The following is a 14,946-nucleotide window of genomic DNA, read 5'->3' on the forward strand; positions in this document are numbered from 1 at the left end:
GACGTCAAAGCAAAGCTTTCAATTTTACTTTTGACATTACTCCCTGACGTTTTACGTTGAAAATTTGTGAAACGAATGATGGGGGTGTCACTGTCGTGTAGAAGAATCTGAATTTGTGTTCACCGTGATATTTGAGATGTTTAAAATAGTATTTAGAAGTTAAAGTGTGCTATACTACTGCATGATTAAGCTCATATAAAATGGCTACCCAGCCTAATGATTATACCGAATTCCCTACGGAGATCATTCTGAAACCTCTGGCTCTGATAGGACTATCTGGACTTGATGCAGTTAACAATGCCGTTCACAAAGAAATCTGGGACGCATTCGCGAATAACCGACGCGCTGATCGCACGCCTGTGAGATTCAAATTACTTAACAATACGTTTGAGTTTCCAGTGGTAAAGCCTAAGAGAAATTCATACGAATGGTACATACCTAAAGGCATACTAAAAAAAAACTGGATACACAAGCGTGTGTCGCTAATACCCGCTGTCATAGTCATTTTCTATGATATGGATTGGAATGATACACAGTGGAATGAGAAAATTATAGAATGTGCATCCAAAGTCCAGTCTATCCGTGCTGCAGTAGAGGGACATGCTACTCGTGTGGCTGTAGTAGTCATACAAAGTAGGCAATCTCCTCCTCCTTCTGAGTACATGCTTGGAGCCGAGCGTGCCCAGGCACTTTGTGCTGCTTGTGAGATCCAGTCTAAATCCTTGTTTGTGCTTCCTCATGGTGATCACTTAATGGGTTATATAGTCCGGTTAGAAAATGCATTTTATGATATTGCACAAAATTATTACCACCATGAAGCAAAAAACATTAAGCAGCACAGAGACCACCTCAATAAAACAACACATCAGTATCTCTTTGTCAGACATCAGTTCAAACTGGGCTATCTGAATGAGTTGAAGCAGGACATCAATACTGCACATAAGCATTATGTTCATGCTTACAACAACCTGCTGGAAACAAGAACAGTAGATACAAACCTGCATGAAGTTAGAACAGTTGCTGGCTATATTAACTACAAACTGTGCAAGATACTTTTTGCATTGAATTTGCCAAGAGATGCAATTTCACAATTAAAATCTCACATTGAGAAATACAAAAGTAGAGTTGGTTCTACTGACCTACTGTTTGAACATTATGCATGGCTAGCTAGACAGTACAGTGCCTTTGGAGAACTTTTTGATGAAGCTATCAGGGCTGGTCTGCCAGCCATTCAATCTCAGCATCCTGGGTTTTACTACCAGCATGCAGCTCAGTTTACTGTAAAAAGAAGACAGGCTATGCGTTCTCTTTGTGCTGAAGCATTACAGTATCCACCAGCTCCAGATCCTCTAGATGGTATTCTAGAATATTATGGTCAGCGACCTTGGAGACCTGGTCGTTTAAGTGCAGATCCTCATGACCCTCAAAAAGAACAGGCAGCTATCTTAGCTCTACAATACAATGAAAGGATATTCAATCATTCTACAATCATCATCAGCTTCCTTGGCAGTGCTATCTCACAGTTTAAGTCATTTCACTCTCCTAGAATGAGGAAGCAACTAGTAGTTGAAATGGCAAATGAATATTTTTATTCTGCTGACTATGGGAAAGCACTAACTTTGCTGACTCACATGTTGTGGGATTACAGGAGAGAAAAATGGTGGTATTTAGCTTCACATGTCTTGAACAGAGCTCTGCAGTGTGCATACCTTGCAGCAAAAATACAAGACTATTTACAGCTGTCAATTGAAGCACTCTCTAAAAATATCCAGGTGCCAAACAATGATAAAGATAGGATATTCAGAAATATAATGTCTGTTATACATTTAAACATTCCAGCTCCTGAACCCGACCTGCCATCCTCTTCTCAAAGCAAAGCTGTGGAATTGTGGCAGTCCATGATCGAAAAAGAGCCTTTGCAGGTTGCTGTGGATATGGCCAACATCTCCAGTTTTTTGGAAATCAAACCTAAATTCAAACAGATGAAATATAGAATGGATGAGTTAATTGAAGTGGAACTGTATGTTAGGCTAACATATCCAGCTGTCCTAGAAGTAAAGAAGGTGTATTTGACAATATCTAGTCAATCTGAGACTATTGAGATCCCAGTAGCTGATGATATTAATCAGACCATAACATTAGAAGGGGGCAAAGTGAAAAGGTTTTTGTGTCAGTTCAAACCTAATCCCAAGGATGTTGGATCAGATTTACAGATAAAATGTGTATCTTTTGTTCTTGATTCTGAAAGGAAAAGAAAAATTATATTGAATTTTAAAACTGATGACAAGAAGTCAGAGTCAATTATACATCCAGAATTGTTACACTTCATCATGAGCCCTAAATCTGACTATGAATTTGATTGCATTGTGCCTTTGAGAGTAGCTTCAGTAACATCAAGAGAATGTAAATGGTCCATTGAAGTTACAAATTGTAGTCCTGCTCTACAGGGAGAATGGTTTCCAACCACTTTCACAGTAACAAACAATGAGGAAATTGCTGTGTCTAGTACAAAGATAGCATTATCTTTATTAAGTTCTCCTGAAAATCCTAACCCTGAGTCAGTAACAGATTTAAGTTTGAAAGAAGGTGAAGCTCAGTTACAACCTTTACATATTTCTGTGGGAAATGTTAACAGATCAGGAACTCACACTAATACATTCTACTTAAAAACAAACAGAACAGCCACAATAACAGTTCAAATTAGAATATCATACATCATAGATCTTCCTGCAATCAAGAAACTAGAGTGCATGAAGGATTTTACATGTAAAATAACTGTCATCAAACCTTTTGAAGTAACCAGTGCATTTGTTAGTACAGACTTTAGTCCTATTTCTAAATGCTTTGTTGATGACCCCTTTATTGTCATGCCACAAATTAAAATTTTAAGTCCTTGGGATCTTTTAATAATTGACACAGAATTAGAGGTAGTCGATTCATTTAAAAATACAGACAAAACTAAGCCTATATCCTGCATCAGAAATCTAGAAGTGGCAGAGAAAAACATAGCTTCAGATGCAATTTGTATTCAAGCTAAATACAATCCTAAAGATAATCCAACTCGAGTTGGTTTGTACAATATAACTTGGCGACGGAAATCTAATCTTAATGGGCTCTGTGTGATGAGCAGCACTGCTTTATCAGGACTGCCTATAGATCAGTGTCCTGTATCAGTGAAAGTAGACTACCCTGCTGTAATAGAACTACTAACATCAGTCCCACTCAAATGTATTTTAAAAGGAAACACAAACACTCCAATAAGACTCAGTCTTGTAGTGAAATGGACAGATGACTATATATTTTCTGGATACAAGAAACTATCAGTAACGGTCCCACCCAAGGGACAAGTAGAGCTAAAATATAATATCCGTCCCTTATTTGCTGGTAACACAATGCCCCCTAGAATTACTGCAACAGTCATAGGTGATAATTCAAGTCAGGATGCAGTCAGTGAAATGTTTGAAAAAGCTTTCCCTGAAACTATTTTCGTTGTGCCTAAGTACAATAACTAAATGAGAATGTAAATTGCAATTACAATGTTGAGTTAATAACTGTATATAATTGAACAAATCTTTAGATCTAATAAAGTTACCCTGTAATTAAAAATAAATAAATTTTGTTAATTGTTATAAATGAGTTTTTATTCAGAAATATAAGTAACAAAATTATTTTCTTGTATGAAATATTTATTACTTTTTTTTGTAACAAATTAATCTTTGCGAAGTTCAAATTTCTCTTCTTGAATACCACTTGCAGTGATGATGAGAATGTAGATGGAGTCTCCAGTGTAAATGTCACGTTCTGCAGCACTGATGAACACATCCTTCAGAAGAGCAAGGGCCTTTTCCCTAGGCAAAGGAGCTTCTGTTACATTCTGCATATTCTTTAAGCCAATTTGATTGTCGAGGAGTGGTTGCAGCTGTGCAGCAGCGGAACCACCAGCGCGGAAGTTATGGCGCGCACAGTGTCCGATAGGGTCGTAACTATATACACATCCCTTACCGTCGCTGTCCAAACCCGCCAACACGTTGGATACGTAGTATGGGAAAAATCGTTTGTAATACAACATAGTTGAGAGCATCTGTGCGACTGCCGGAGTGGTCATAGATTTGTTATGCTCGTGTTCGTACATCTGCATCCTCGCTTGTAGAAGACGCGTCAAGGTTAATGTGTCACACCAGCAGCCAGTCGCTCCCAATACTGTACTCTCAGATAATTTGAACAGCTTTTTTTGGTCTCTGGTATATATGGAAAATCCAGTGCTGAGACGAGTGTCTGCTCCGATAACGGCATAATCATCGCCGGCGATGGCTACAATACTACCTCCGTTGTCCGCGTAGGGCTCGAAACGATGCTGTTTCGCACCAGGCACAGCATATTCAGGAAAGTTCTCGTTAACGCTCAACATTTTGAATGATTTTTATGGAAAAATTAGTTTTATTCGCTTCGAAATACTTCGAATCGAGTGACATGCACAAATTGTTTGATTTTTTTTCGAATTAAAATGACATTGACATTTGACGTATGGTTTTTTTTTAGGGATTTTATGACCTGGTAACTAAGACCCTTAGGTCAATTCTTATTTTAATTTATATTCTTATTTTATGAAAAATGATAATATGGAGTGAAATGAAATGAAGATGATTAATTTGAGACATTAATCAACTAGGATGAAATTAAATGAAATGGGATGAGATGATATTGGATGTACTTTATTCTCAGTAAAATGGTGGTCATTTAGTGCGATTTTTTCAGTGGACTTTCGGAGGATCCCGTGAAGTTATGTCCAGCGGATTTGTTTCATTTTCCCACATCTGTGCACTTTTACAGATATTAAACAATTAATAAACCACCGTTATTACACTTTTAAACCTGAAGAAACACTACATAGACAAAATAAAACAACACACACAACTTCACTCCTCGCGTTCCCGCCAAAAAATCTCTGATAATTAGAATGACAAAATTGAAGAAGACTATAAAATTGCGTCAGGTTTTTTTATTGCCTTTGTAGGCAGATGACCATACGGCCCACCTGATTTTAAGGGGTCACCGTCGCTCATGATTTTTCCAAAAAACACTTTGGGATCTCTTCTGACTTTGCACCATTTTACTGCAACGATATGAGTTTCAACTCATATAATTTAATTAAATTTCGTAAAATATGCAAAATTGAATTAATGAAATATATATATAAAAAATTCAGTACCTAAATATACCTACCTTCTAATGGTAGGCAGCCACAGTTGCAATTCCCATCGCTATTAGAATATTTATAGTCTATTCTATATATTCACAAGTCAATATTATAAAGGACAAATTACGCAACCGAATGGCAATAGAAACTGCCGAAGCGGTTCTCGATATTCGATATTCGCTGCCAAATGGATGCATACATTTTGTTCCCACATCGGACATGTTGAAAAACTTTATCTCCGAAAACGTGTATGCTTTAAATAATAAAAACGAAAGTGAATATGATTGTAATAATTGTTTAGAGATGGTTGAAGTTATGGGAGAGCTTGATTAAAAAATAATCTTTTTTTTTTATTCTTTAAAATAAGTAAAAACTGCTTTAGGGCTTTTTTTTCAAAAAGCTTATTTGCTTTTTTTTTATTGCTTACATGGGTGGACGAGCTCACAGCCCACCTGGTGTTAAGTGGTTACTGGAGTCCATAGACATCTAAGACGTAAATGCGCCACCCACCTTGAGATATCAGTTCTAAGGTCTCAGTGTAGTTACAACGGCTGCCCCACCCTTCAAACCGAAACGCATTACTGCCTCACGGCAGAAATAGGCGGAGTGTTGGTATCCACCCGCGCGGACTCACAAGAGGTCCTACCACCAGTTATTGCGCAAATTATAATTTTGCGGGTTTCATTTTTATTACACGATGTTATTCCTTCACCGTGGAAGTCAATCGTGAACATTTCGGGGGGTTTTTGAAAAAAGTTGAGGGGAAATTCACACGGTCATCTGGTAGCACTGTAGGCAGCGGCTTGGCTTTGCCCCTGGCATTGCTAACGTCCGTGAGCGACGGTAACCACTTACCATCAGATGGGCCGTATGCTCATCTGCCTACAAAGACAATAAAAAAAACCTAACGCAATTTCTAGTCTTCTTCAATTTTGTCATTCTATTTATCAGAGACTTTTTGGCGGGAAAACGAGAAGTGAAGTTGTGTGAATTTTTATCTAGTTTATTTAGTATTTCTTCAGGTTTTGTAATGTGTAATATTGGTAGCTTATTAACTGTTTAATATCTGTGAATATGCACAAATGTGCTAAAATGAAACAAAGCCGCTGGACATAGTTTCTGGGGATCCACTAAAAAGGTCTCAGAAAAATAAGCGCCATTTTACTGAGGTTATTTCTCATCCTATGTCATCACATCTCATTTCATTTAATTTTATGTCAATTGATTAATGTTCCATATTAATAAACTTTATTTCATTTCACTGCATATTATCATTTTTCATAAAATAATACATAAAATATTAGGCATTATGGTAAGATACCTTTGTCTTTCCAGTTGGAAAACTAGAACTACTACTACTCACTGAATTGACTGACGTGTATTATTTACTATTGCAAAATAAATAAAATCACAATAAAATGTCTTCACTTACTGCTGTAATTCCAAAATTGTATCAAGAATACACAACGAAAACTCCTAAGAAGCTTAAAATAATTGATGCATACCTTTTCTATATTTTCCTTACTGCGGTCATACAATTCGGCTACTGTTGCCTTGTCGGCACTTTCCCATTTAATTCTTTCTTAAGTGGTTTTATATCTACAGTAAGCTGCTTTGTTCTTGGAGGTTAGTAGAAATAAAAAATATATTTCAAAAAGTGCCATACATTAATGATAACCGCATAACCTATTAATATTTTTACCCACAATAACTTCGCATTTGATTCTCTATCTAAAATTGCACATTTCATCCTGAGCCATTATATTACCTAAACTTGGGATAATTAATAATATAACCGTTATATTATGTCACTAATGGTCTCTGATCAATTAGTAGTTATAATTTGAAACTTTAAGGTACGGCGCTCTGTATGGATTATTCTTTAGTCTACCGAAAAAGATAACATAGTAACCACACTGTTTAGTGCATTTAATCGATGTTGCACGTTCTTTTTTATTACTACTCTTAGAAAAAAATATATCACATAATTGAATAATTATTATAATTAATATATTATAATACAGATTATAAAACTAATAACCAAAATGGGTGTTGCATTCACACTTGTTCCTGAGACTAACTTCTATGCCTAATATAAGTTAAGTTGTTTGTTTGTTTCAAAATAAACACTAAACTAAACTAAATAAACACTAAACTAAAAATAAACTGCATAATTACTGATGGTAGGTTGTCTTGTGAGCCTACACAGGTAGGTCCCACCATGCTTCCTCTTTCAGCCTCAAAGCTGCCCCATACTCCGGTTGTTAGGGTTAGACAATCATGAGTTTGTTCACTTTTCTAAAGTGAAAAAAAAAGTGAATCTTGTAAGGGGCTTTGCATATTTTACTATGTGTGCTTACAATAAGTTTTTATTTATTATTATACAAATTAATGACCTCTCGGCTCCTCTGCTATCGCAACCCACCTAAAACGATCCCAAAAAACAATTACTAATAATTATTACATTATTACCTATCCATAGGCCTAAGAAAACTATTAAGGAAGATCATTTCTGTCAAAACAATGATATTAATATAAACTAGCACAATGTGGGAGTGTGCTATTCACTCCACTGTTTCAATTTATTTTTTATTTGTATTTTTGTATAAAATTGTAAATGTATTTCTAAACTATTGCAGAAACTGAGTTTAGTAATTTTGTATGTGTTCATTTTTTTATTTGCCTAATAAATTTGGACACTTCTTTTATTTCTTCTGAACATTAAATGTGTAAGCCTAATTGGGCGTCATTGATTTCGTGTTCCTAATAATCTAAGACTAACTACAAGTTTCTCTAAAACTTCTAACAAAATAAGATAAACAAAGATTAGCCTGCAAAGTTTGGTTTGTAAATACTTACATATACTTACGTATACATTTTAATCACGTTTTAAGTTGAAATAAACGATTTGAATTTCTTCACAGTGTGTCTTCGGCTACAAGTTAATCCAGAAAACAAGAATGAGTTCCAAGGGTTGAGTGCTGAACGTGGCTTTGCAGATTTCATATTTGCACATCTGGTGTTGCATATTGTTGTTATCAATTTCATAGGATAAAATATAAACTGTTTCATATATTATCTCAATAAATTGCACTTAAGAACTACAATTTAGTTTTATTGCCCCTTTACTAGTTTCACACATATACTTGTTGAGATACTACTAATAAAAATATGCACCTATGGTATCGATGATGCTCTAGTCTACCAGTGCAGTGGTAATTTTTTAATGCCTTTCTTGAACAAAGCAGGTGTATGGGACCCAACCTTCCTAGGCTCTTCAAACCATTTATTAGACAATTAGAATTTATCAATGTTCAATGTTGACAAAAAAAAAAAAAGTTTCAGTATAGCTACAATGGCTGCCCCATCCTTCAAACCGGAACGCATTACTGCTTCACGGCAGAAATAAGCAGGGTGGTGGTACCTACCCGTGCGGACTCGTAAGACGTCCTACCACCAGTAAACCTGACAACAGAGGGAACCCAAAGTCGCGTGTAGTCGCTTTTTTCCTTGTCTTTGAGTGCCATTTTTTATTTTTTTTTTCCGGGCCGAGGGCCGAACCTCCTACGAGGTCCCCGCGCCTAGGGGGCGCGCGGGGTATGTGAGACTCAACGATCTGCAGGTGTTGAGAGCAGACCGCGGGCCCAAGGAATTTAGGGCCCTACCCACTAAACGACTCCCCTGCACTCTTACACCCGGCGTCCGATCTCCGTCCGGGGTCAAAACCCGGTCAGAGTAGGGGGGTTCCCGCGGTCAACACTACAACCAGACACGCGGCGCCACCCCGAGGACGCCCGATCGACGGGTTGTCGAGGCGATAGTCGACGACCAACGACATCAGTCTCCGCGGTACGGCGGCCCTTCAGGCTGCCCGGGCGATGCCGCTGGTGTTCCGGGATACCCCGCTGGGCCAGAACCAGCCTGCCGGGTCGGAACGCGATACACCGCCGACCGGGTTGCTCTTTTTTTTTTTTTTTTTTTTTTTTTTTTTTTTTATTGCTTAGATGGGTGGACGAGCTCACAGCCCACCTGGTGTGAAGTGGTTACTGGAGCCCATAGACATCCACAACGTAAATGCGCCACCCACCTTGAGATATAAGTTCTAAGGTCTCAAGTATAGTTACAACGGCTGCCCCACCCTTCAAACCGAAACGCATTACTGCTTCACGGCAGAAATAGGCAGGGTGGTGGTACCCACCCGCGCGGACTCACAAGAGGTCCTACCACCAGTAATTACGCATTCATAATTTTGCGGGTTTCATTTTTATTACACGATGTTATTCCTTCACCGTGGAAGCCAATCGTGAACATTTGTTAAGTACATATTTCATTAGAAAAATTGGTACCCGCCTGCGGGATTCGAACACCGTTGCATCGCTCGATACGAATGCACCGGACGTCTAATCCGTTAGGCCACGACGACTTCGAAACACAGTATGTTCGGCGACGACAGCGACGACGAAAATGCGGACCGCATCGCAGTCCGCAGCCGCCGACGCGTCGTCCCGTCCTCCTGGTGCCAGCGCGCTAGAGTGACGGTAGCGTGCGGCGCAGTCTCAGCCCCCTTAGGTCGCCCCGTGACCATCACCGGGAGGAGACTGCCTCCTCATAGGGGCCGGAGCTGGACAAACGCCCTCCTCCGACCCCCGGCTCGTCGGCGGCGGCACGGCGCCGAGAGGGAGGAAATGAGTGCCATGTCTTAACGTCACACAGAAGGTTAAGTATCGATGAGGATAAACGACCTTTCAAATGGTCTCCCAAAGTGATTCTAATCGTGAAATATAAATAAGTAGATTTGAATGACATTTAAAAAGAAAACTGGATCGTCGAAGGACTTCTTGTTGGACAGACAATCAGGGTTGACATTAGGTTATTACAAAGAGAGTGGAAAGGAAATAAAACATAAAATAATTTTAAGTCTTATTATTTTATTTGACTAGTAATCAATAGACGTACAGTGTTCTGAAGCGGCCGGAACAGATACGGGAAACAACATATTACATAACCACTAAGTACAAACTTTACGTTGCTTCGTCCCGGTACTGAACTCGCATTATTTCTTAAAATATATTTAAATTTACTTCTAAAAACAATTCATTTTAAAATTAATCTGGATACAAAGCATAACGAGAGTTATTAGGTACAGAAAGCGTTTAAATTTTACGTAAAAATATTGTAGTGCTATAAAGTGCAGAAATATTGAAAAACAAAATTAAGACAATATTTTAATATTTTTTTGAAAATTGCACAGGAAAACTGGACAAATTAATAATAATTGAAAACTGGATCAAACACAGGTGGTAACGTATTGGTAACGGGCGTGTATGAATATCGCGCAGCACTCCATACAACTCGAGGCGCTACAACAAGTCCCGTCGGTACTGTCGCGACGTGGCGGCGCCGGACAGTCGACGACACAAGTTTACTTTACACAAATATTAAATGAGTACGTACTTTTCTGCATTCGTAGTTGTTTAAAACGTCTTCTGATTGCTCTACCATTTTATTTTATTAAATTTCATATATTTTTATATTCCTTTTATATTTAAATGTTTTAACGCTACTACAACAGTGATCATTATCTCCTTCAAAAATCTCGCATGTCACAAAAACGTCATACGCTAATTTAACTTTTTATGATACTCCTAACATTGCGCGTCAGCGTTCAAGTTATAAATTGAATCATTACTTATAGTTGCCGATTTTTTTTAAATTTCAATTTGTACATAAATGTTGCCAATATTGAAATATTACTTTTTCGAAACAGCGAGGACGGTTGAAATTTAATTTGCTTACTGACTCTACGGTAAAATTTCACACGAGACAGTAGATATACTAATCGACATACAAAAATACATTCGGAACGACGCTAGTGCAGGTGCACCGGACACGACCGCTGGGCACGCGAGCGCGCATTGTACTGGGGGCCGGGGGGTTGGCGCGGGGGGGCGAGTCAGCTGCGTGGTGGCGCCGCCTCGCCGCGCCGCTCGAGGTACCGCCTGCGCGCCGCCGCCACCAGCATCTCCTTCCTGCGTCTCAGGTTCTGTTCTCGTTCGGGCGCGTTTCTCGAGAATATAGCGCTGGTCGACCCAACGTCTAGACTGAAATCCAAACGTTATTATTTGACGACCTCCACTTTTCGTGAAGTAATAAATTAGTAAGTCTGCATATTTTGTACCATTGGCACGAAGTTCCTTAGTGAGGATTGGGGTAGGGATTCACTGGAATTCTCATGTAACGAAAAAACATCAAGCCTTTGGCTCTTGACGTAATCATAAACAAAAGCGACCTTTTAAATTCGGGTGCAGTTACCGATGCATATTTAGTTGACTTCGGCTACACTGAAGTTATTTTCTTTTTTGTATTATTTTTAATTTGCTTAACTTTAGTGAATATAATGTTTCTATTAAATTCATTTATTATCGAAAAAAATATGTGTTTTGTTTTCTTTTGTTTTAATCGTCTCAACGGAAACAAATGAAGAGTAAATAGTAGTTGTGCGCGTTCTGACTGTTCGAGGCACAGGATGTCTTACACTGTCTCCATCTACATACATATATATATACATATACAGTAAGCGGTGTTTGTATATACGCCGCGTGTGTAGGAAACATAACTAGACGCATTACGTACTTGTCCAGCGCGGGCTCCGCGGCGGGGGGCGCAGGCTCTGGAGCGGGGGGCGCGGGCTCCGGGGCGGGAGGCGCCTCGAGGAGCGAGATCGGTCTTACTGTCGGTGCTTCTGTTCAATTCATTGCCATTTATTATTTAGTAACATTCAACTACAGGTGGTAGAGCGTCTTGCAAGCCTTCAAGGGTAGGTATCACCGCCTTGGCGACAAGTCATGTCTTATTTTAATTTTCATTCTTATTTTTTATGAAAAATGATAATATGCAGTGAAATGAAATGAAGATAATTAATTTGAGACATTAATCAACTGGGATGAAATTAAATGAAATGAGATGATATGGGATGAAATATAATCTATGGGGCGGTACCTGCGGGCGGCTGCAGCCTGCCCTCGAGGATGTTGTCGAGCGTGAGGTGCGCGGAGCGGGTGAGCAGCAGGTCGGCGCGCAGGGCGGCGGGGTCGGCCTGCGGGAACATGCCCAGCACCTGCGCCACCATGGCGTCCAGCTGCGCGGCGGAGGGCCGGGCGCGGGTCACCTCCACGGAGAAGCTGGGCAGCCACGACACGTAGCGGGAGCCTGCAACACGTCACGCTCCACCGGTAACACTACCTACTGTTCAGTTACAGTTTTGACACATCTATGGAAGAGGAGCGATCAGTCAACTTTGCACAAAGCAACAAAAACTTGCAACGGAATGGAAACGTGGAATTGCTCCATAAGTCGCTGATAGCACGCGGCGCCGCACAGTCTGCGTGCCGGCGCCGCACATTGCACGGATTCTTTTCGTCCCAGTAGGCAATCGTTGAATTTATATAATACTGACACACGACAGATTGTATCTAAGTTTAAGTCATGACTGGCGACCCGCGCCGGCTTCGCTCGGGTCGATCAGGAGTCAGTTGAAACTACACTACAGTTAATAAAGGTTTGTATTACTTTTAATATCATTTGTAAATTTATTATTTGAAACAAGAAACAAGTTTGTACTGTTTGTCCCTACAGCCGTTCATTCCCTAGTCTACCTTCACGGGGATGAAATGTCCAGAAACTGTCGTACCGTCGAAGTGGAAGAGGTGGTTGTGCGGCGGGGTTGGGGGCGGGGGCGGGGGCGCGCCGTGTGCGAGGCCGCGGCGGCACGTGGGGCACGACGCGTCCTGCTGCACCCACTGGCACAGGCACGAGCTGCGCACAACACACCGCACTCACTCTACCGTCACTTTATCCTCATGCAATTTAAAACCCGACCATACATCTTAATATATATAAATTACGTGTCACGTTGTTTGTCCGCGATGGACGCCTAAACTACTGAACCGATTTTAACCTTTTTTTTAAATATGTTTTTTTCAACTTAGACCACATGATGGTTTTTTATTTCGATTAATGGTTGTGATATTTATTAATTAACAATAAAATGATTTCTTATGTTGATTATTATTATTAATTGTAAGTTTCATAAGTCTAAAACAGGTGACGCCTTAAGTCAGTTTTTACAGACAGTTATAATACTGTCTGACATTAATATCTCATAGATGGCGCTGTGTTAAAAATACCAACGTTTCACATAAGCTACAATTTAACGGCATAAACACCACGTGTAGCTGAGGCTGATGAGATAAGTGAAATTTATTTCGTAGTAAACGGAATACAGTGAGAACCAATTGTTCTTACTTTGTTAATTTTTGGTATTAGCCGGCCACGTGTTATATAGAAATAAAAACCTTAGCCATAGCAACGTGTGGCCGGGTCTGCTAGTTAGAAATAAATTAAGAACAGCACACAGAGAAGGCTTTCCGCGGCAAAGGTTGATGCTCGCTCTCTTCTCGTCCCACCTATTTACTACAACATTACTGTGTCCCCTCTCTCCTCCCTGGTGAATTGCAGGAAGATGCATCATGGATGGATTTTTAGTAATATCATATATGGTACATGTATTTCGAAAAAGTTGAAAAAACCGAAACTTCACAAGGATATTTATGTTCCAGAAAAGATTGATTCCTTCGTTCTTCCAATCTTTAGATTGTACTCACAGCAACTTACGAGCGCAATAGAATACCTAATTGCACCCGTGACCCGGCTCCGCAGGACACGACCTCAATTACCGATATACCCCAGCTATTTGTCAACAAAATGACATACTTGTGGAAGAGATGAGAACAGGGCAGTTTCCTAGCTTCCTTCATCGGTTCCCAGCAGATTGCACAATTGTCTTGATTCTTCTCAACTTCCTCTTTGCTTGCCATTGGGTAACTGGAAAGAAAGGTTCATTTAAACCATATTTATGAGTGTTCTGCCGCAGAATTGGACCCTCAGATCAGCCCTAGCAGCATTTTGAAAATGGAGTCGCGGAATAATCTAATCACCAGGAGTCCACAGAAGGACATAAGCTACCAACATTAGGACAAGCAGCTCGTATACAACCGGTCATCTTTGTTGAGAATGGGATCCGAATGGCGTCCGGTTAACTGCATCTAATACCAGTCACGGAGCAGCCAGAAGAGCCCCTTTGGGCTACTCGCAGATAGGTAGATGTACAAACGGTACCATTACCACATCATTCATGGTGACTATTAGGTATAAAAACCGCAAGAGATATCGTGCATATCATCATTAGCTCGCCGAAACTATTAAAGTTATATATCTTTAGTATTACATAACTATATATACTAGTGGCCGCCAACTAGTCGAAATTCAACTATAATTATTGATTTAAATTATAAGTTTCAACATTTTTATGATTCTATTGTCAAAGACTTCTATAATCACAGATTTCGCCAAGACTACACTATAGATAAATAATATTAAAAACAAACAATATTAATCTATTCTCAATTTGACCACAGACTTTAACAGTAAACAAAAGAGTATATATATTATGCGTGTGTGTGTCAAATACATGGTATTGTGTGTCATGTTTTTTTTATTGATTCAATGTATTTTTTATGCACAATAAAAAAAAAATAGTATTCTGCACTCCTGTATATTCTCTATAAGTGTAGGAAATATCATACTCCTCCGTCCGTGCAATTTTCGTAAAAAGGGGTACAAATTTTTGCTACTCGTATTAATATATAGATATAATAAAAGAAACAAACTCATATGATCTGAAAGGCTAT

General features: G+C 39.4%; 4 protein-coding genes across 4 annotated transcripts in view; 2 read left to right on the forward strand and 2 right to left on the reverse strand.

The window, feature by feature from the left end:
• Nucleotides 1-30: 30 nt before the first annotated feature.
• On the forward strand, nt 31-3,633 carry gry (trafficking protein particle complex subunit 11 gry). The gene has a single exon (XM_028175329.2). The coding sequence runs from the start codon at nt 201-203 to the stop codon at nt 3,510-3,512; it is 3,312 nt and encodes a 1,103-aa protein (XP_028031130.2). The 5' UTR covers nt 31-200; the 3' UTR covers nt 3,513-3,633.
• Prosbeta6 (proteasome beta6 subunit) lies at nt 3,615-4,509 on the reverse strand. Its single transcript, XM_028175330.2, has one exon. It carries the CDS (start codon nt 4,406-4,408, stop codon nt 3,710-3,712), a length of 699 nt encoding a protein of 232 aa, XP_028031131.1. The 5' UTR covers nt 4,409-4,509; the 3' UTR covers nt 3,615-3,709.
• A 2,020-nt stretch (nt 4,510-6,529) lies between these two features.
• On the forward strand, nt 6,530-8,304 carry Dad1 (dolichyl-diphosphooligosaccharide--protein glycosyltransferase subunit). The gene is made up of 2 exons (XM_028175395.2): nt 6,530-6,823; nt 8,122-8,304. The coding sequence occupies exons 1-2, from the start codon at nt 6,616-6,618 to the stop codon at nt 8,250-8,252; spliced, it is 339 nt and encodes a 112-aa protein (XP_028031196.1). The 5' UTR covers nt 6,530-6,615; the 3' UTR covers nt 8,253-8,304.
• Nucleotides 8,305-10,105: 1,801 nt separating this feature from the next.
• The window catches only part of LOC114243734 (E3 ubiquitin-protein ligase AMFR), a 31,498-nt gene continuing 26,657 nt past the window's right edge, over nt 10,106-14,946 (reverse strand). Inside the window, exons 6-10 of the mRNA XM_028175328.2 lie at nt 13,970-14,080; nt 12,888-13,012; nt 12,197-12,406; nt 11,831-11,939; nt 10,106-11,298 (exon numbers count right to left, since the gene is read on the reverse strand). Coding sequence (XP_028031129.2) covers nt 11,151-11,298; nt 11,831-11,939; nt 12,197-12,406; nt 12,888-13,012; nt 13,970-14,080 — 703 coding nt within the window. The 3' untranslated portion in view covers nt 10,106-11,150. The remainder of the gene's footprint in view (nt 11,299-11,830; nt 11,940-12,196; nt 12,407-12,887; nt 13,013-13,969; nt 14,081-14,946) is intronic.

Source organism: Bombyx mandarina, chromosome 19 (assembly GCF_030267445.1).
Source record: "Bombyx mandarina strain Sakado chromosome 19, ASM3026744v2".
Taxonomy (NCBI): domain Eukaryota; kingdom Metazoa; phylum Arthropoda; class Insecta; order Lepidoptera; family Bombycidae; genus Bombyx; species Bombyx mandarina.

What these genes read in the sequence shown, in the direction of transcription:
- gry (XM_028175329.2), top strand. Translation starts at nt 201, where the DNA reads ATGGCTACCCAGCCTAATGATTATACCGAATTCCCTACGGAGATCATT.
- Prosbeta6 (XM_028175330.2), bottom strand. Translation starts at nt 4,408, where the DNA reads ATGTTGAGCGTTAACGAGAACTTTCCTGAATATGCTGTGCCTGGTGCG.
- Dad1 (XM_028175395.2), top strand. Translation starts at nt 6,616, where the DNA reads ATGTCTTCACTTACTGCTGTAATTCCAAAATTGTATCAAGAATACACA. An exon ending in AAGCTGCTTTGTTCTTGGAG is followed by an intron (nt 6,824 to 8,121) that starts GTTAGTAGAAAT and finishes ATTTCTTCACAG; the next exon opens with TGTGTCTTCGGCTACAAGTT.